This window comes from Amblyomma americanum, chromosome 9, assembly GCF_052857255.1.
Source record: "Amblyomma americanum isolate KBUSLIRL-KWMA chromosome 9, ASM5285725v1, whole genome shotgun sequence".
Lineage (NCBI taxonomy): Eukaryota > Metazoa > Arthropoda > Arachnida > Ixodida > Ixodidae > Amblyomma > Amblyomma americanum.
The window spans coordinates 40793415-40815383 of NC_135505.1; the positions used below are offsets into that span (position 1 = coordinate 40793415).

General features: G+C 44.4%; 1 protein-coding gene across 1 annotated transcript in view; it reads left to right on the top strand.

The window, feature by feature from the left end:
* LOC144104082 (fibronectin-like) overlaps positions 1 to 16868 on the top strand; it is a 35975-nt gene extending 19107 nt beyond the window's left edge. Inside the window, exons 4-7 of the mRNA XM_077636878.1 lie at positions 460 to 780; positions 2666 to 2962; positions 13035 to 13355; positions 16535 to 16868. Coding sequence (XP_077493004.1) covers positions 460 to 780; positions 2666 to 2962; positions 13035 to 13355; positions 16535 to 16818 — 1223 coding nt within the window. The 3' untranslated portion in view covers positions 16819 to 16868. The remainder of the gene's footprint in view (positions 1 to 459; positions 781 to 2665; positions 2963 to 13034; positions 13356 to 16534) is intronic.
* The last annotated feature ends 5101 nt before the right edge of the window (positions 16869 to 21969 follow it).

A 21969-nucleotide genomic window follows, 5' to 3' on the forward strand; every position in this document is an offset into this window, starting at 1 on the left:
CGCTGCGAACAACAATCGTTTGCACCGATGGTTGTTAGGAATTCAATGAACTGCCACGCAGTTGCTCTCCAGGTTATAATCACAGGACGCTTATAATATGTCTTCCATCAAACTCCTCAATCTACTAAGCTGCGCTGATTAATTCCGTTGATTGTTTTCGGAACGCTTGAACGTACTGATCACACTATTTCTAATTGTATTATCAGTACCCGATGCTCTAATATTACAATGCATATGACTCACAGAAATCATGGTTTTACTGAGGAGCTAAATAACATTGCTTCATTTCTGAAGGCCCAACTAAGTGTCATGTTTAGGAGAGTCCTCTTCCTCCGCAGCTTCTCTGTAAGAATCGGCGAATCGAAAGAATTAGGAATGAGGTTCGCCTTCAACGGTAACAAGGGTGTTTTGTGCAGATTCACTCAATCAATTGACCAAACAAAACGTTTTTCGTTCCAGAATTACCTGATCCAATGAATGTGCACATAGAAGACCTCGGAAATAACTCTTTTACGCTTGCCTGGGAGCGACCTGACGGCAGTTTCGACTGCTATTCTATAAGCACCGTCACTAGTAGAGGTGCTAGAAGTGATAGTGGGGACCAAGGCACTGGTTCCTGCGCCAAATCCAGCCCACTTCTAATTAACCAGACAAGCTTTACCTGCGACCACATTGATGAGTGCACTAGTATAAGTGTCACGGTGAGTACAATCATCAGGGGCCCACCACTGCGTTCTTCGGCTGGTGTTACCATTCGAGGCATCTTTATTCCAGGAAAAGGTAAGCTGAGAGTTCATTTCATGCATTTGAATGCATAAGCCGATATACAATGCATGACACACAAGTTTGCATGTCGATGGCTGTCCTAAGTAAAATGCTTGAAATTTAAGGTGCGTTGTATTGTTTAATTAGTGCGCTGCAATCACAACAATGGTGTTTTTACTGAAAACCTAAATATTGTAACTTAGCAAAAGGAAAAAAAAACTAACGAAAATGAGATGAATATATAGCCAACATTCGCCATTTCGGCAAATATAATAGCCTTCAGTCTATAGATATTTTATCGCGAGGAGCCATTCATTACTGAACGGGGATAACGGAATCCTTTTTGATCTTGACACCAAGGGTGTGAATGGAGTAGACTGAAAAAAAAGCTGCAGTTTTAAATTCAATTTTTATAGCAATAAATGCATAATTTGCTGTCGAATAAACATAGATATGAAGAGAAAGAGGTGTAAATTTAGTTATGGCTTTAATCGGATGCAACTCATCATCCCCTCAAACGAGGCCTTCTAGACACCATTTTTCACCGCTGACCACACAGCACCTACAAGTTGCGCTCAAAGTGCACCGTCCTCATTTTCGTCTGTCCTGTACAATATCTGATAAGGCTCTGTTATTTCCAGCAAGTTAATCAGATCACTCTTGCACTTTACGTGCACACTGCAGGTAAACAGTAAAAAACCGCTGATTTTTAAAAGGATCTTCATGTTCTAAAAGAAAATATAATAATTCAAGTGTGATTAAATGTACATCGTGGCGGCAGTACAGACAACTGCATAATATCAGGGGCATTGTAAGAAAAAAAAAGCTACATTTATGGTCGGTTAATTTGTTAACATCCGCGCGTTTATTGCTTGGAGTTGTTCAAGGTCAAGCATGACGCAACACACGAAGAGGACGAGTGAGCGATCCGTGGCCGCAGGTAAAGAACCAGCGAGTAGAATTCACTTGCAGATGACCAAGGCGAGTAAAGAACGTCGATACGTGATCGATTTTACTTGAAATAGCTATTGGCTGGTGATCTCAAGTTATGATATGCGTTTCTAAGATATATGTGGACACTTTCAATTACAATAAACAGTAAGGGCGTTTCTTGCACTCATAGAAATCTCTTGCGCATCTAGTATTCCATGGCGAATGAGATGCGTGTATTGCTTGCGTGCCAGCGATAATTGCATAACTAATCACTATTTTGCGTTATAAAAATCTCCTGTTTATAAGAATAGTGATGCGAAGTTCAAACGTAAATAATTAAGGCGACCCTTGTCTCAACCTTTTTACACCTCGAAATCTCCGTGCATACAGGTCAGCTAAGGATCATTTGTCGTAATACCACTTTTGCTCCCCTGTCACTTCAGGTTCTCGCTCACTCCAACGTATAGGCCGCCTGGCAAAAAGTTTTCGCTGCTTATATCTTTTCTTACTTTGCTCTGGACTTCGCAACAGGTGAAACCTTTATTCGAAAAACATAGAGCTCGGCAGCTTTGAATACAATATCTCTATCCACCCATGTCAAAGAAATCCGGTCATAATTTCGATTTTAGCTCATGTCGAACTTTGTCAGTCGAACCCTTTTGATAACTTTGGGGAGGGATTTGGTTTCCTGGTACTCTAACGCTGCTGCACTGGAATTAACACCACGGGTAACTTCCACTGAATTCTTTTTGAAAGCAGTACTGTAGTAGACAAGTCCAATAAGCAGTAATGTGGCGCAGGAGTGCGGCTTGCACAGACGAAGACGAACACTACGCCGTAATTTCTCCGAACGTTTCCTGTGCACTTGTAGCGCAAAACAATTTCAATCAACTAGATTGTGTACCCGTAGTATCCACTTGATAATGGTGGCTTTCATAATTTTTACCGCTTATTTTCTTCTCTGCAGCACCAGAACCTCCAACAAACCTGACTGTTCTCCAAAGTTCGCCATTAACAATTCAAGTTCGATGGAACGCACCACATGTGACGCCCTCTGTAGGTCTCCTTAGTTACTCAGTGGACGCCTGCGAATTGGAAGCTGCAGGACATCCAGGCAGGCAGTGCAAGACTCATGAGACGCTGGACACGTCGCTTGAGCTTGTTATTGCCAGAGGTGCCGCCTACTGGGTCGAGGTATCAGCCAGCACACTCTGCGATGGCCATATCATTAAAAGCACACCGATAGCTGCACAATTCGCCTCCCGTAAGTAACTAAATTTTCTTTTTTTTTTGGAAAAATACAGTGCAGTGCAGGAGCCACGAGATAAAATGGTCGGCACAGAAAATTGAGTGTTCGGGAATACCAGTTGACAAAACAAACTTTCATCTACGGAATGTATTTTCATGCGGTTTATCAATTATTGACTCTAGCTTTCTTTGCTACACTGAGCATTCGGTCTATGGGAAGCTAACAAGATTAGTTATTTCAGAATAATTTTTATTGACACTTTTATCCACATGTTACGCAACTTGACAAAACTTGTTTAGTCCCATAGCCTGAATGGTTAATAGTGTGAAAAATTGATCGAGGTACCAATATAATGCGGCATGAGGTAACACAGTGAAAAAAGAAGACAAAAATTGGTTGTGGCTTAGCTCGGCTATGCCAGGTTATACGCGGCGAGAAATTGATATTCTCGTGTCGATAACGCCGCTAACAAGCGGTCGGACTCTCCTTCTCGTCACCCATGCGAAACGACTGTGATACGGCCGCTGTGTCAGCTCTGCATTTTGTAGCCAGAGCTACATAACAGTAGCCGCTTTGCCTCTTCAGCATGGTCGCACTTCCGCCGTGGTTGCACCTCGGCCGTGGTCGCAACGCTCGGCGCGCCATCTGGCATGACGTCACTCCGCCTTTGCGCTCGTCGTGGAGCAGACGCCGCTCGCCTCGCCAGCTGTGCGCATGCGTAGTAGAGGGAGAGGGGCTGTAGCAGTGTGTATATACATACGGTTCGGCGTAGCGGGAGGCGAGCCGCAGCATTTGTTCAGGGTCGCGTCAGCGTCTCGTCTACATACGTCGTTGCTCGGAGCTCGCAGGATAGGGCGACCAAACACATGAGGGCATACGAACTGGCGTCTCCTCACGGGGGTGGGGAGACATCGTGGGTAAAGCCCCTCAATTATCCTCTGTCCGTAGCTAATTGTCCCTTTCAACGGCGACGGGAACCTTATGCAGGGGCAAGGAGGACAATAGCAAGGGTAAAGAAGGGGCGCTGCTGCCTTCGCAGAAACGGGCCGCGGCTTTTGGCCCCACCAATCCCCGCCTACGAGGTATTTCCGGCGCCGACGCTGAGATCTGGCCTCGCCAGATATCTGCGCCTCACTGCGTTGCCTCGCTCCTAGCGCCGAATTTTTGCCTCCCGCGACGCCAGTAGCCCATACGCTCACGCGACGCCGAAGGAACGCTGCCTTGCGCTTCTTTCGTTATGGAGAACGATGAGTCGGCTAGGCTGAAAGAAGTCACTTCTGCGTCGGAACGAAACAAGGAGGAGACAGCGTGCCGAAGAGATGGAAGAAGAGCGTGTTAAACGCATCGATAATCGTCCTAATGAAGGCGCGGCTATACGAGCTCGCTTTGCCTCCCACAGTGAATCCGTGACGGCAGACACAACGGGGCGAGTTTGGCGTCTCTGAAGGATGCCAGACTTCAGCTTTGGAACGAAGCAAGCATAGACAGAGATCAGCCAAGTAAATCATCAGTAGCATTACGCCGCTTAAAGACAGCGAAGCCTAAGCGTAGTCAAGGCCAGTAGCTCTCGCTACTACCAGGTTTAACCAAAGCTAAACCACAGCCAATTTTTGATACACGCAGCTGCACATGCGCAGTTAACAGCATAGTTAGCACATTGCATCCACGTGTGTCATGCGCGGCCCCAGCAGCGAAAGCAGGCCAGCTGCTCCTCTGTAGTTGCCGCGCAAGCACAACCGCTCTTCCACGTGATGAAACGCGCGACGCCGGCGGGGGAGTTGGCGCGCGCCCGCGGCGGCGACGAAGCTGTGAGGTCACGCGCGGCGCACCTGGTGCTCCTCTGCGGCCACCGCGTATGCTCACAACACGCCTCTCTGGACCACGGCGAGATGCTCTACTGGTAGTCAAGTGTAGCTCTCGCTACAAAATCTAAATGACAGACATTAGAACAGGCATGCAGTGATTCCACATGGCTAACAGTCATATAATGCTATCTATCTAATTGATTAGCTTAGCTACTGAGGAAGAAGCGCTTCATGGCTACGGAAAAATTGCGTGCTGCTTTCACTTCTGTGCCTACACAATTCCATGTGAGAGCACGCTGGAATTCTATTAGCCTTGGACCGTAAGCATTCCAAGCAACCGGCAGATTAATGTTGTTCGTTGGAGCTCTTCTACTACGTGCTGGCAAGGTAGATAAGCCTATTGGCAGCGGGTCATCATGTACTGTTATTCTATGTATCATGTCAGCGAAACGTATTGTATGAAGTGTGTAAAGCGGAAGAACAGGCACGAGGTGAAACAGCGGTTTCGTAGTATCCGTTCTGTTTGAAAAGGTAATGATGCTAATTGGCCTGTTCTGTAAGTTGCTAATAGAATTTAAGTATGTTTTATAAGCCCTGCCACATTACACTATGCGGTAACTGAGAAAACCACGCACAAGTGAGAAATATAAATTACGTAGAACTGTTGCGTCAAAACATTCATGGGCTTCAAGTAACACATGGCAACTATAAGCTAGCTTCGAACACGCGTCACTAATATATGATTTTTACATTTGAAAAAAAGCGCGAACAACTGACTAGGAAAACACGGGAAGAGACGACGACACAGGCGCCCGTCAGTTTTTTGCGCATTTTCAAACATGAACTTCAACCAACTCGCCCAACTTTAGGTGTTAATTAATATGCGATTGCCAGTTCATATCTGAATCAAATAGCATAACCCTTAAATATTTAAACGAGGCTACTCGCTGTAAATATTTAGTCTCCAGGAATAAATTAAACCATTCAAAGTTAAGCTGTTTCTTTCTAGAGCGAAGAACTGTTAGTGTCGCCAGTTTTTATATTCAACTGCTTTCTTTTAAACCATGAATGGACTCTCTGAAGCTCCTCATTTATTTTTTTCTACGAGCTTTTTTAAACTGACACAAACAAAGATTAGCGCCGTATTGTCTGCGTGCACTAATGCTTCGGAGCACAGTAAAATGGAAGGAAAATAATTAACGCACTGAAAAAAGTATGGGCCCAACAAGTGAGCCTTGTGGCACGCCAAAGACTGCTGACTGCGTTGAAGACACTCAAACATTCATCACTCCACGTTGCTGTCTATCTGAAAGGTAGCATTTCGGAAGCAGGCGAATTCGGCCTCTGAATCGACAGTCATGAAGTTTGGTTAATAACATGTTGTGGCTAAGGAAATTCAGTGCCTTCCTTATGTATAGTAAAACCACGGTAGCAAACTTATTGTTATGGAGGGCGTTATTATTTTGCGTTAGCACCAGCGCTGCAGTAGGTGTTGACCTGGGGGACCGAAACACATGCTGAATTGGACAGATAATATTATGTTTCGATGTAGACGATGATATCTGCGTTGGTAATACATTTAAATAATTTTATTAATCACACTTAAGATGGATATCGGTCTGTAACTTGAGGCACTTGAACGGTCTCCGCCTTTGTATATGGGTACGACTTAACCCGGCTTAAGCATATAAGGGCACACCGCACTCCTGCCAATGACGAAATATATGCAAGAGGTGGACTCCCAGATCGTGTATAGTTTATTTTATGAAATTAACTGTAATATTATTAACGCCAGCTGTTTTATTAAGGTGCAGATTTTTTACTACTGATGCTTTATGTGCTAGCTCTATTTAAGACATGGCAAATATATTACAAGCAGGTTTTGTCGAATGCACAACATTCAGTGTCTGGACTCTACTCAGCTTTCGCGCACTGAAGTGACAAACTGAAAAAGAATTACATTTTTTTTTCTTAAGGTCTGAGAGACTAGCCATATCGAAACAGACAGTGCTTGATGTTAACACCTACACAACGTTTGCCAGGTCACCTTCAGACTGAAGGTGAAGAACTTCGGAGTTTTCATCTATCCGCATCAAACGCCGGCCCAGGGATATTCATGCAAACTTCTGTTGTTTTGCACTTTTCAACTCACGAGCTCTCTTCAGCAGTATATTGTTTCTTAAGTAGAGGTGTTCATTGATTTAGATTAGATCAGCGCCTCCAAGGATAATTGACTCGTGTTTAGTCTTGATTCCTTAGCTCCAGACGAAATGTTGACTCCGGATGTCCTGGTTGAAAATATTACCACAGCATTACCCCTCGAATTGGACACGATGGGGGTACATCAATGTTTTCCTATGACATCTCAGTTCCCAGACAAGTGGCCATTGTCCCCACTGTCTTCTTTAGGTTCTCATCTGAAAAAAATTGAAGCCCCAGGGTCTTCACATTGAAGTTCCTTCAGAGCCGTTTAAGCTCATCGCCCTCTTTGCGTCAGCCAGCTGTCCAGTTATCTTTTGATTTTATTTCGGAATCTTTTAGTTGAATCTTCACCTCTGTAAGGTGGCGCCTAAAACACTAAACATCGTTTTTAAACTATTTAAAGGTCGCATTCATGAACTCAGCTAACTCTTTCATTTTACTAACCTAAGATTTAATGTCCGTGATCACGCCATCAACCTTTATGGCATGAGTTTTGATGTCTACACCGAAGGCATGTAGCTTACTAGCCAATTCATTTGTCAACTTGACAACCTCCTTGATACTTTTAGGAGCCTTCTCAGCCAGCGTCTTCACGACGTCATCAATGCGACCAGGACGTGTGCCTACCACATAGTTAGGAAATTCGAGCAATATCTTCAAAGGAGGTTACCATAAGATAACACTTTAAAATAACACGACACATTAAAAACACTTAAGCAGCGGCAGCATCGACATTGCCCAAAATACGTCGTTAGGCATTGGAAACAGTATGTCACCAACCAGAAAAATAGAGGAGCGTTGTTAGCCTGCGTCTTTAAGCCGTTGCCGCCGCTGCCAAAGTGAGCAGTTAGATGCCCACCAGCCACCGACGATCAGATTTAGGAGCTCGCGTCCATTGTCCACACATGGCGGGTGCAGCAGTCTCGTCAGTGCACGGGAAGAGACTACCCTAGCAGCACAAGTAATTGGCCCAAGATTGGAACTGTATTGGCAAAGCTAGCCCTACAAAGGACCAGGATGGGACCATTCTGTTGCAATATTGGGCCGATGACCTGTGCTGCTTGGGTAGCTTTAAATCCCAGAAGTGACCCTCGGCGTGCCAATAGACGTCTTCAAAACGTCGATATACGCTAGCCGATCGTTGCAGCGAAGCCTGGATCCCTGGCAACACAAGGAGTCAGTCTTCCCTTGGAACGTCGATGAACAGGCCAACTGAAAATTAGACGAGCGCTGTTAGTTTCTGTCCGCTGGCAGCTGCCGCCGCTGCCAAAGTATGACCCCAACGATCCTTCAGCCTTCTAGCCAACATTCGGTGCCTTTTCCCTCTTATTGCTTACAGAGGTGTTTTATGCTGCGCTGGAATTCAAGACATTATCTGCTCTCCTGGAAAGCTTCGTGCTTAAGTTACAGGAGAACACAGCCCTGAAATGAAGCAGCCACCCTCTTTTCTGCCTGTTTGCACGAGTAGCTGCTGTTCCTTAACAACCGAAACCGAAAGTCTGAGACTTTTTTCATGATAGCAGCCACAGAGACCTAGAATTGGCCTTAATAACGTCTTCGTTGGCACCCCTTATCGAAGAGTACCACGAAGGCCTTGACTTCCATGAACAGGGCCGGAAACCATGGTATCGCCCGACAATTAACACACCCACAGTCAGCATACAAGACACCGGTTTATTCCGCACCAAACAAACCCTTTCAAAGGTACATATGATGGAAGGTAGCGGCGGAGCAGAGCATACGGTCAAGGCTCTGAAGAGCGAAATGCTGTGGCCAATGCAAAAAGGGTGGTTAGGGGTGAGTGCGGCGAAAGAAAAATATGCAGCTGTGTCAATAGGACAATGGAGCACAGAGAAAGGCTCCAAGCGGTACAAGAATCCAGGCTGCTCGTTTAACAGTCGCTCACTGAAGCACCTATTCCAGCATCGGAGATGCCGCTTTCATCTCCTGTCGTCATCTTGGTAAGGTGCCGCCCCGTCGTCCGTGTAATACATCGCGACGACTGGTGCTGGCGGCCGAAAACGTGACCGCGCCCTAGCAGCGCTCTCTCCTGAATACTCTGCGCGCTGCTTTCGCAGCCTTTATGAAGTCATCGTAGCACATACCGCGAGCAACCGTTGGCTCACGCGCATTTGCACTGCACTCGCACGCAACTAGGTGACGCGGAGAGAGCGCGTGCACTTTAAATGGCCAAAATTTAACAGTATAGCCCCGCGCTATTTAAGAAAAAAGTGTACATCGCATACCTAAATTTTGTAGGTTAGCAACACACCGGTATTCCTAGAAGCCACAGAATGTATATATTTTCACATTTCTCCCTCCCCAACCAAGGAAGGCATTTGACAGCAAAGTGGTCCCAGACTTTGAACGCCCCCTACTGATGCAGCATAACCTCGTTTACAACGAACCAATGATATCTAATTTTATTTTACTCGCGAGCAAAGTTGCGTTTATTGAAGGGTAGTATGCGGTTAGTGTTTGCGATAAAGGAGGCAAGTTCTCGTTGCAAGGCAGATTTCATTTCAGAATAATTCTAAGGTACAGTTGCGATCAAAAATACGTGGCCCACGGCTCCGGCGCGAGGAGCGGCTGTGGGGCTGCACCACGGCCCTGCTACCTCCGTCGGGTGCTCGCTGCAGAGGGTGCATAGTGTGAGGACAAAGCTTCGCGCTCTCTCTCTCTCCTGGGCACGTCACACGGCTGATAAATTTCAAGTGCGGCGTTCTGCTGTCTGCGCCTGATGGTCAGTTTAAACTAGCGCGTCTCCCCTTTGCCTCGTTTGCGGCGCAGCCGTGCTGAAGGAGAGTGCGCGTGGTTCGACGTTGCCGCCTTGACACTGTTTCACGGCTGAGGTCAGCACGGAAGAGAGAGGGCTCTACAATGACTCGTGTGTGTGACTTTCAACACCTACTCGAATATCGCGTCTTCAGTATGCGCATACAGGCTACTGCAGGCGCGAGTTAGGCAGTTCGACTAAGCGCATGCGCCTGCGAGGAGTCCCAGTTCGGTTTCAAAAGATCGGCGACATGATCAGTGTCTCAACGCCTTGATCATCGGAGGAAATTCCATGAGCCTAAATTTGCGAAATAAATTTCAAAACGTCTTTATTCCACTTCCAATTAGGAATTACTATATGGAGCAACCTTCCTGCTTGCATTTTTGAATACTCCGTGCAACCACACAGGCGCGAAGGTGGCAACTTTTATAGGAGTTTCTTATTAATTCTTTCTGTCCCATTATCCTCTACAGCCTCAACATTGTATGAGTGAATAAATCTGCAGTGCAGTCCAGTGCCGGAAATGCGCATAGGAAGAAAATTTGCCTCTGCAGGAATGTGTTCGAGCGCCTAAAGAACGTGTAAAAATATATCAATTCCCGCCACAGGTCCCGTTGGAAGCTGTAGCGGAGCCCTCAGCGACCGTTGCAATGTCAGCTATGAACAATGAGGAACTAACACCATAACAGAGCTTTCTTTCAACTTTTTTCTCTCAAAATCCCTCCCAGCGCACCTGTTGTTTTTTTTTTCAAAAGGGCTCTCGTTTCACGCCAACAGCCGCTGTGTGCTTTGCAACATCTTTTTTTAAAGATTCAAGTTGTTCTAAAGCTGTTCCGCGGAATGGACAACAGTAGTCTTGCGCTCACAGGAGAGAAACACGAACAAACTTCAGCAGGACTTGAACATCCTCCGGCTGAAATCGAACAGCATTGTTTCTCGGCCTCTCGCCGTTCAAATTACTAAAGTGGCTATCGCTGAAGGAAAAGAGCAACGCGAAATGACAAAAAATTATTATTGCTAAGGCGTATGTTTATTTTGGCATATTATTATCTCTAACTATCTTGGTCAAAAATTTTGAATATTGGAAAATAGTAAGGAACTCTTATAGGAATATCAAAGGCAGTCGTTATTATTCCCGTGTGTAGCAAAATCTTTCTTTTGAACTCCTCGTCACTCGCATGGATCAGATAAGGCTGCCCTAAAAAGCCAATGGGAGAGGCTTTCGAGGATAACGAAAAAGTTAACAGCAAAAAAATACAAGCCTGTAGAAGGGAGCTCTGCGGATATATTCATTCTTATAATTTGCTCTTACAATTTATGAGAAATTGCGCTTATAAACTCTTTCCGTTCAACAAACCTCGTGTCCAGTGCTGTTGGATTTGTGTGCGGAGTAAATTAAAGCATACACAAATACTGCATGTGCAGTAATAATCGTTTATAAGCGTGAGTTCTCTAATGCCACGCGCAATCATATCATCGTATACTAAACTAAGAGCTTTTTTCTACCCCGTAACAGGTACGAAAGATCCAGCGCCAACTAGCGATAGCCCTCAGTAAAGCCATGCGCGAATTTGAAAAACATCGTGACCAAGCGAAGCACATCTAGGCGCAAGCTTAACGCTGAATTATTTGTGCCGAGCCTCACAACTCTCAAGAATTTTTTTTCTCTCTCCACATCTGTCTGCCGCGCCTGGTTTCTCCTCTCGCTCCTACTGGTGTAAGCTGGAGAGCCATCATTCATCGGAGATTAAAATTACAAAAATGACGGAATTAAAACTCAGCTCTTTTAGCGGCAGCCAAAAGGGGAGATATTGTTGTTTTAAAGTGGCCACAGGGAAGCAGTGAGATTTATATACCCGGCCAACACAGAATAATTTCTTAATCTGTTAGTAGCATTCTGATATTGGAAAAATTCGAAAGCTTCGCCAGAGGCATTTATTTACCATAAAATGTGAAAGAAAAAATTGTGGATTCCAGAATGCTTTAGGCGGCTAGCAGCGAGGACACATTTAACTCCTGAACGCTGATTTTGCAAGAGCTATCACTCGAAGTGGAAATTTTCCGCTCAGGACAGCTGTGAAAGTTTCGATGTTGCTGCGATCATGCGTGTATTTGGTCACCCTGTTTAGATAGCCAACTGGACAGTCAGGTTACCTCCTCTGAAAAGTTCTGGCTTCAGTATTGCAATTGTGTTAGTATCTGTTTATCTTTAGTGGTTTGGCCGTACGCATATGGTAAGACAATTTGTAAAAATCACAATAAATCTAAATGTTAATGATATTGAACTATCAGCACTGTGTTATGACACGCATCTTAAAAAACCTCGCTTATATCTCTCCTCCAATTATTGATCGTCGACGCACGCCATTGCTGTTTGTGCCCAACCATCTCAAAAACCTTGGTATCTCGTAACTCGCCTTCTAGCTTCCTTTAAATTACATATGCGCCATTCTTTGGCGCTAAGCTTTGCTACCCTTCGTATAGCTACTCCCTGCATCAAGACCATGAATTGTTCATGGATGAATTTTTTGAACTGAAGAGCTACGCTTTGTTTCAGACAAATAGTACTGAATTCCGATGTAATAATTAAGCTCACTACTTCAGTCGCTCGAAATTCTACGAGCCACTGGCTTTAGGTCATTTATTTTTTCGTAATCGTTACTTGTACTACGAAAACAATCACTTTTATCTGTACGCCTTCAGAATCAATCTAGGTGAAAGAGCATTTTCTATACTCTTTTTGGGTGTTTTTCGGCGCCGCCATGGCATTAGATTTTTCTTATTATATTTATGATGTCATTTATTCTAGCGCAAATTGGACGGGCTTCGTGATGGCTGCAATTCTCAGTACACTTTATATTATTAAATGTGAGTTTTCTGCACACTTCCGAACCAGTTTCTTTTTTACTGCTGTCATTAAAACAGCTGCGCTACATAGATATCAGCTGTGCTGGGGCTCCAGCTATTGTCGTTTCAAGCCGATCGTTCACCCGAAAAAACCGAAATATTTGTGCAATTGTAAAGCCTCGCTTTCGGGGTCGGGAGGGAATTTTGACGCTCCTCACTAGCGAACAGAACCAACTCTGAGGCAGATTATGAAGCTTTTGAAGCAGCCATCGAAACGAAGTCTTGTTTCTGGGCTTAAAAATTTACGAAAGATTAGGTTATCACTTATTCGCTGTAACTAAAGAGAGTTCATAGAAGCAACCATTTTTTTTACTCACTATGAAAATCCCCTTGAAGCGAAATTTCAGCTCATTTCTGGAATTTCACGCTAAAACAATATTTGCGACACCTATCGCAGCCCCTCGGGAGGTCACCAACCTGCGCTTGGCAAGTGTTGGTGATCACTCCTTCTCTGCTGCTTGGGATAGACCAAATGGCCACTTTGACTACTACTGGGTGGACGTTACCGACGGCAGCCTCGGAAGCAAGAGAAATGGCTACAGCCACCTGGGATTGTGCGGAAACGCCACTATCATTCCACCAGACCAGACGCGAATGACCTGCACCAACCTCGAGGCCTGCGCTAACGTCACCTTAAGAGTGCGGACTCATAACAACGGGCCACCCGCACGGACCTCGCATGGAGTAACACTGGGCGGTATCTACATTCCCGGTGGAGGTACTTGACGGTGATTTTCTTTATTGAATCGCGTAGGCAGAAACCAATCATACTATCGCTATTTATAGAAGCAGTGAAACTTGAAGTCCTTCTGAAACGATCGATGCGCCGACTGGCAGATCGTTTCTTCTCCACATGGCTCATTTGTGAAGCATAAGGATCTTGCGGTGTCTATGCTTGATATGCCGACCGACGATGCAGAAAAGTCGAAATTCTTACGGTTCTCTGTGACGTCGTAAGAATAATGGCAAAGCCACTTGCATGCCCAAATTGTGAAGCCATAGGGCACACAGATTAAAGGAGAATGAGCTTTAGTATACTTTTTATAGTACAAGTTCTCTGCATGATGCTGTTTATTTCTACGCCGCTAATATGGACTGTTCCAACAGGAAGAAGAACCTGAAGTGACACAAAACGCTGCCGGCTATAATTTTTTAAGCAAAGGTTAAGTTTTGGTACCTCTGTGTATTAGATTTTTAGAGTCAGTCATAGACGCTTTCATTCGTTTCTACTATTCTCACAAGCTCCATGCTGGTTACCGATTTTGGTTCTTTCGCTTTGCCACAAGCCTCACCTAGCAGCGTGTTAATAAATGACCACGCGGTTATCACTGCGCCCTTTCTTTACATGCATACCCTGCTCCTCTGTTGGTATTAACTGGTTCGCAATGGAGCTATTTTAATATCTCTGAATTCTTGGAACTTTCGTCGTCGTTTGGTGAGACTTATTGACGCAAAGCACGGGGTGGCCATAATTACGAAATTCGCGATAAAATTTTAATGTAAATTGCATTCTTTTACAAAGTTCGTCAGATTGATAGCTGTCATAATTTAGAAGCCCGGTGTTGTGTATACAAGTGCATTGATTTATTTCCATGGCAGCTGGCGCTTCAGCACCTGGCTAATCAAGGACTGCAGTACTAGTTTAAACGCAGACTGAGCCAAAACCGAAGCTTGCTTCATTCGTTAGATTACGACAGTCTAAAATTTAAAATGCTACTTTCGCTCGAAACTCGGTTCGTATATTCTAGCAGTTAAAAGTCCAAACTAATGAAATGTAGGATTCGCCATCACCGGGCGGTTTGAAAAGTAAATTGTGTGCATACATAAGTGTTTTTGAGTTTGTATACTAAAAAGCTAGACTTCATAGCGACGGGCTTCAGATTCGCTATCAAGAATCCTTTACTGATACGGAGGACACACGTTTGAAATAAGGTATAGGTTATTTGTAAAGCGAATTTTCTCCGCAATAAATGAGTATTCTCTTGCAGGACAAATATTCAGGTGGCTATATATAAGTTTTCGCTCGAATTTCACTGATAAAAAAAACAAAGAGGACGGTTACGACTATGTAACGCGAGATTCAGCGATTGCTCTAAGGGCATTTAGTTTGGTTATATTTTCTTGGCGCACTGCTGTAGAAGTCAGTGAGGCAACCCTGCACTGGGAGGTGGCTTTTCCAAACAGAGCCAGCCGTAGGCTTATGTGACCAAGATTAACCGTTACATAAGGTGACATCCACCAAGAACCCATCAGTGGTGGATGGATGTCATTAAAGCACGCACCGGTTACGCCGATGGCCACGATGCCGGACGACTACGACGCGGAAGGTACGGGCGCCGAACAGCGATCGCCGTAAAAATTGAGTGTAGTCTTCTTAAGTTCACCTTTAAACACCCCAAAGATCATGCATGCATTGCGTTGTTGTTCACGAGGCACCCTTTTTTATCGATCAAAAGTTCTCTTTGTTCTGCCACTGAACACTTTGTAACTGTTCTGCCACATTGTTCGGCCACTGCAAGTTATAGTACAACGTTATTACCTTTTGTACCAGGGAGACAATGAGCTTTGTATAAAATATTTTTTTCGCTGCCTTTCTATTGCTGTGCCAGCAGAAACAGTGCAATCCTCGAGACTGTGTATTACACGCGGTGGATAGTTATGCAGAATTTGGAAGCCGTGAGCTATAAAATGTGGCATTTCAAGAGACACGAAAGGTGCTATTATTTTAAAGCAGGAAATAAAGTGAACACAAGTAGCTGCTCTGTTCATATGCAGAAGAGTCATCGCGACATGTTAAATAACTATTACCGTAACCGTCTACAGAAGCGATGAGAGTGCGCCCAAGAAGCGTGCTAATGCTATGGCAGGTGGTTTCAAGAAGCTCAAATTTACGCGGACATGCCACACAATTCCAGGAACCTATAACCGCTACTCCTTCGTGGCAAAAGGAGGGAGTGTTAGGAAAATAAACAAATCAGGGACAAGGGCAGCTCTGGTGTCAAATGAAATGGTGAAGTTTCCGAGAACAGCTTGGGCAGATCTATTAATGTATGAGCTAAACGGATACTATTTGGAGAGGCCACTACGCTGCAGCCGATGTAGTTAGGCTGATGATGATGGAAAATCTCATTCCTATTTTGTTTGGACCTTTTTGTGTTCTGTTGTACGTCCAAGGCATCTCGAAGTGATTTCTTTACCTCACCGAGAATGGTTAACCACCATGTTAAAGAACTCTCGGTAAAATGGCCCAGCATGTCAGTGGTTCCTCACATAAATTTTTCGCTAGTTCTGTCAGCAAGGTTTGCGTTTGCACTATACGCGAACACTTTTCCACTGCACTGCAATGCCGACCAGAGGAAATATATACATCTCAAATGCGTTTCATAAAAATAAAGGCGGCCAAAGTTTTAGAAAGCCGACGCTCTGTAAATGCCGCACACTGCATACATGAGCAGCTAAGGCAAAGAAGTATTTTAGTTTTTCAGGCAAGCTTTGAAGAAGAGAAACTTCAATTAATACTACGTGACGGAAGAAGAACGAGGTAATCATGGTGGAATATACGCAGCTCAAGGATCTGCCCAAAACGTTCCAAAAGCACGTACCTCTCGCAGCCTGCACAGAAAAATTGAAACACGATCACGAGAGTCAGTAATGCGAAATTTAGGCGCTGCTCTTCCAACACCTCCTGCACGGTGGCACAGCGGTCTTCAGCTACGCTCTCTCTGCGGAACGTGAGATTTCACTCTGCTACTTCGTTCAAACACGCCACGGAACGCAGGAACGGGGAGCCTAAAGCAGCGATCTAACACATTGTCTGGCAAGGTGAGCCAGGTGCACAAAATGTCAGCTCATAATTTTTTACGTTTTTTCTTTCATTTTCTTTTCTCACACGCGAAGCTCCTGAAGATTTCGATCTGGACGCGAAACCGATTAACAAGTCCACAGTGGAAGTGACACTGCACTTGTCTAACATCAAACCCTGCCTGGGGGCTCGGTGTCACGGAGTGCTGCTGACTGGCAGCCGCAAGGTCGCTGTGCCGTGCCAAGACTACGTTGGCAAGGAGAAAACCCTCAGTGTGCGCCAAGTGGAACGGCAGAGGATGTACATCTTCAGCGTCACGATGGCCTCCGCTTTCAACAGCAAGAACATCACGAAATCTGTCATTTTCCGCATTCCCTGACGGAATTCCATCAGTGAAAATAAAGTTAAATTACGTAGTTAAAGAGATGTTAGCTGTTGTATGTCGGCGCAGATTATGCTGCGCTGAAGGCACTGTGCCCTGGAAACAGGCACTCTCATCGCTTATGACTAGACATCAAAGATCTTTGGGCTCAATACTCGCGCTCACCGCTTGATAATACTTATGGATTTTTAAAATTGCGTTTTAACTGTAACCTTTAAAGACCTTATAAGTTTTTCCGCCAATGCAGACCTTAACACACCTATTGACGCTCTGTTCATTGAATTCGAGAAGGCTTTCGACAAAGTTCCTCATGAACGCCTACTACTAAATCTTTCTCAACTAAATCTTGACCCGCTCGTTTTACACTGGAAGCATGATTTCCTCAATTACCGTGTGCAGGTTATTGAAGTCAACAGCAAATCTTCGTTCTCTAACAAAATCTCCGGTGTGCCGCAAGGAACTGTTCTTGCATTCTCCTTTTCTTAATTGGCATCTATGAACTGCCTAATCATATTTCATCAAAAACCGGTTTATTTGCCGGCGATTGTGTCATTTACCGTTCTATTATTAGTGCAGCAGATAATAAGGTTCTTCAATGTTATCTATTAGGGCTAGAGGAGCGACGTAAAAGATGCCTGATGGTCTTAAACACTAGCAAAACTGCGCCTGTTTCCTTCCACAGACGACGAAATTACCCCACCCCAAATTATCTTCTGCACGGTTCTAGTGTCTTACCCCGCAACTGCATTAAGTATCTTGGTGTTGACATCTCGGGTACCCTTAAATGATCTACCAATATAACGCGGATAATTAACATTGTTAACAAAAATCTCGGCTACCTTCATCGTAATTTACGTCTAGCTTCGCCAGCAGTTAAATTAGTAGCTTATAAAACATTAATTCGGCCAAAATTAAAAAAACGCATCTGCCATCTGGAACCCCACTTAACCTAACCTTACCTACTGTATTCAACTTGCTCAAAATCACGCTGTTCGATTGATCTGCTCAAGCTATTTATACACCACTACTGTTATTTCTTTCAAAAATAATGCATGCCTACCTAACCTCAAGCAACGCCGTATAACTGCAAGTCTATGCTTGTATCACAAATATATAACAAATTTCCTTACAACTGTCCTATCCAGCATGATCATCGTTCTTCAGCCCGCTCAAGCCACCACAAGGTCGTTTACCCACCTCCTGTTCGCACCGTAACCCACCTTCAATCATTCTTCATCCAAACAGCGAGTCAGTGGAAGTCTTCCCACTAGTACCATCCTTCATACAAACCCAGGCCATTTCGAGAACGCAATCGAAACAATCTTCAATTAACAGCAGGTTGCTAGCCCACCCCTCAGGTAAAGCCTTCACCCAAGGGCCCTTGAGGTATCTGTAACAAATAAATAAAATATAAATATAAATAAGCTTTGCCTTTGCAATTATTGTGCTACGTTCCTGGAGGAGTCTTGACGCTGCTTACTAATGACTAATATGTGCAACAAAGCTCTGGTACATATATTTCATGCCGTAAAGAATGAGCGCAATTATAACATCTAAGAACAAGTCACGAGAAAATCCGAAAGCACGAGCACACCATCCCGACCTATGCTGCGAAGGTAGCGCTCAGCACATGGAGACATTGGAAATGCGATGTCTTCAATACCCCGACTTTCCTTCACTGAATTCTGCATTATTGTGAACCTGCTGAAATAAAACATAATGCTGCTGCCCTCTTTATTTCTGAGTTTCCCTGTATAGATTCAAGCGGCATCTCCTGTAGCTCTGCAGACACACAAGACGCCAATTGTCTTTGTACTGTAGTCCTTATAGCATGTTACATTTCATTCTTCTCATTCTTTCCAGGTTCCTCCAGCTTCAGGCTGATTGCAGACATTCCTACAATATTTTCATAAACAAATAATTTTGATAGTTTTACAGACCCTCCTGGTAAACTCGGAACACCTAGTTTCCGTTCTGCACTAGTCCAACAGCCTAATTTGGGAAAGCAGCAGTGATGTTAAGTGGCAGATATAAGAAGTTTTTTGGCCAACATTTGCAACATTTGACAACGTAGGAAGTTCGAAATTGAAACAAAATCATTTCAGGAACAGGGAGTCAGCAGTGGCGGAGATCAGCTGAAAATGCAATATGTCTAAATAGCTAGATAATAAAAAAATATAAAGAAATCTTTTTTATTGGAAAATATCTCGCAGTTAGTGCCAATGCTCAGCTCAAAGACATTGAGCAGTCAATTGTTTCATTTTATGAAACGAAAGATTAGCGGTAATTATTCCGCAATTGGAGCTTTTTGCTTCCTACTCAGGAACACATACCACAAGCGCTCACTGACAACTTGTTTTATTCTAAGAAATGTTACATAAAATCTTTTCTTTCAAATATGAACAAAAATATAAAAAACACAATTTTCACCTCATACTACTCTAGAATGGCAAAAAAAGAAACCGCTTCCTTGTCCTGGTGCATACACAAAGAATAGTTAGCCTTAGTTAACGTAACATCCTTTAATGATGTATCGCAGTCACTGATGCCAAATTCGAACTGCTTGATCTATTGTACTGGGGCATATAGTTACGTCAGCTCCGTCGCTCCTAGAAATAACGACCACGCTCCTGGCAATGAAATTCCTCTTGCTTGCAGTAAAACACGTTGTTGGTCTAGTTGGTGCATCGCGTTAAGAAATTTTTCGTCTTTTTGGCTCGTTTAATTGTTAATTTTCTTTATTGCACCCGGAGGCTAGCGCAGCAATATCAATACTTTACTTCGTAATCAGCGCAGACAATTTGAATGGGTCGCCTTGAGTATTGAGGCACGGCAGCAGTGGACGTAGCATTTCCGCCGAGATAACTTCACGCCCCATGAGCTCAGTTTTGTGTGGAAAAAAAGTATTGAATCATTCGGAGGCGGCGCAGCAACAAGCGCGCTCGACGGTCGTGGAAGAGAATGCCCGCCGCTGTCTGCCGTACACAATTATAAGGTCATAGCGAAATTTCAAGATAGGGCGTGTGAAGTAAGCACATGATTCTGGGAAAAAGTAGGTACAGTCATGGTCAAAAGTCTTAAGGCCACACAGTTCAGCGGCATCGCAATGAATGTTCGTCCGTGTAGCATACCATTCAAAACACAAGTTGCGCAGGAAGCTGCTCTACCGCAAGATAAAACCTTTTGTCTGCATTTGAAGGCCATTCAGTCTGTATTAATAGTGCCGTAATGGTTCTGTTATGCGGCTGAAGCGAAAAGTCTTTGCCCTTAAAACCTTTGACAAAGACTGTACATTCTGCTGCGCCTGGATGCGATTAATCGAGATAAATCTGGTTGGGCCTTGCATCACAAACACAGCAACAAACCGACGTGCTAGGAGCTTGCAAGAATAAACAAACAGACGCGACAAATATTCGCGGCAATGTTGTTCTAAAGCACGCATGCAGTGTGCAGAATCTGCAGAGTAGCGCATCCGCACCGTTCAGCATTCGACGCGGCTGTAACACCATTCGTTCACCGATTCTATTCGCGCTGTATTGCATTTTCAGTGACCGTTACTTACCCGCCTCAGGATAAACTTAGTTCAGTTTACCCTGATGCACATCCCCATTGTAAGTTTTGTTCTAAGATAAAAAACGCGCCAGGTCATAGAAAGTCTTCTATTGGTGTAAATAGAATGCGCTTTCTTTGGTGCCTACAGGTGTAGGTGCAGCCGGGGCCTTAAAAGTCTCCCTCTTTTTTTTTCCGTGGCTGTACATTTTCAAATAAACGTGTCTGCCAGCCAAAACTAAGGGGATAGAGCTAGCCCCCGCTGTAACTGCTTTTGTTTTTTTCTATACGTGAGCTCACATGTAGTCATCTACCGCGTGTTTGTACCGAAAATTGTGAGTACTGTGGCGTCCTATTAATTAGCACCTCGTTCAGCAAAGCAAATTCAGTGCGATAGCACAAGGGTTCTTCAATCGAATATACTTGGGCCCATAAATTGAAGGATTCAAGACATTCAAGTCATAAATTCGTCATGCGTCAATGTAGCTTCTGCCCTACCTAAGTGTTGCACTTCTGTATAGCTCCTGTCAAGTCACTAAAACATACGAGTTTCACTTCTAGAATGGTTGTCTTGTTGTTAATGTTCTCTGTAATAAATACCTGCTTCAGCTGTTCACTGGCGTCGTTACCATAAACAACAAACAGGGCAAGCGATGGTACCCGTGACCTTCTTCTTTTAACTTAAATTTGCTCTCTAGTGATGCTGCTGTAAGTGAGAATTGATACGAACACTTCTAAAAAGCACGCGTAATTGATGCCTGGGCAAATGGGCATCTCAGTGGTTTGGGACACATGCAGCATCACTGAGCACACTTATCAGCTCGTTTAAAAATTCCTCGCGATCAAATGCCAGTTGTATACCTCCTCATGCTCTCTATAAAGTTTGCCAGGTGTCGAAGACATGCTGACGTGATAGCTCCAAAACTAGATAAAAGAAAATAACTCAGGACGTTCTGTTTACGTCTTTTTATTTAGGGCCCCGCAAGGGCACCTTGAGTCTCAATTGATGGTGCTTCGCGCCACCACGGACGCTTAGCTCCTTTACCAAAACCTTCATCCGCACCGTGGCGATAGGTTGTAATTGGAAGGGTAGAAACCATGAACGGTGGCGGTCGTGCCATGGTCAATCCCCGGCCGACGGGCTCCCCGTCTGTTTACCAGGCGGGGGGCTCCGGGACCTTCCTCTGAATAAGACGGTGAACCACAGACGCCATTTAGGAAGCGTCAGTATATCCATTGCGCATGAGTACCTCTTCTTCTAAAAAATATCTGATCCATCCCTGAAAAGGAACCGCACCGATGAAACATTCACCTGTACTTGACCTGATGTTGACCGCTCTCCTCACTTCTCAATGATACACTCCCTCATAGATAATGACCCCGCTGCAGCGATGTCTGTTTTCTTTGTCGCTCGAACCCTTGAGAAACTGATTGGGAAAAAGTATAAAGCAAAGAAACTCTCATCTGGTGACCTTCTTATTTAAGTATTCCAGAAAGACCACTCTCACATGCTTCTGAGGCAAAAGCAGTTTGCTCATCTCCTGGTTAACATCACTCGCAACCGGAATCTAAACAGTGTGCAAGGTGTCATATAAGAAC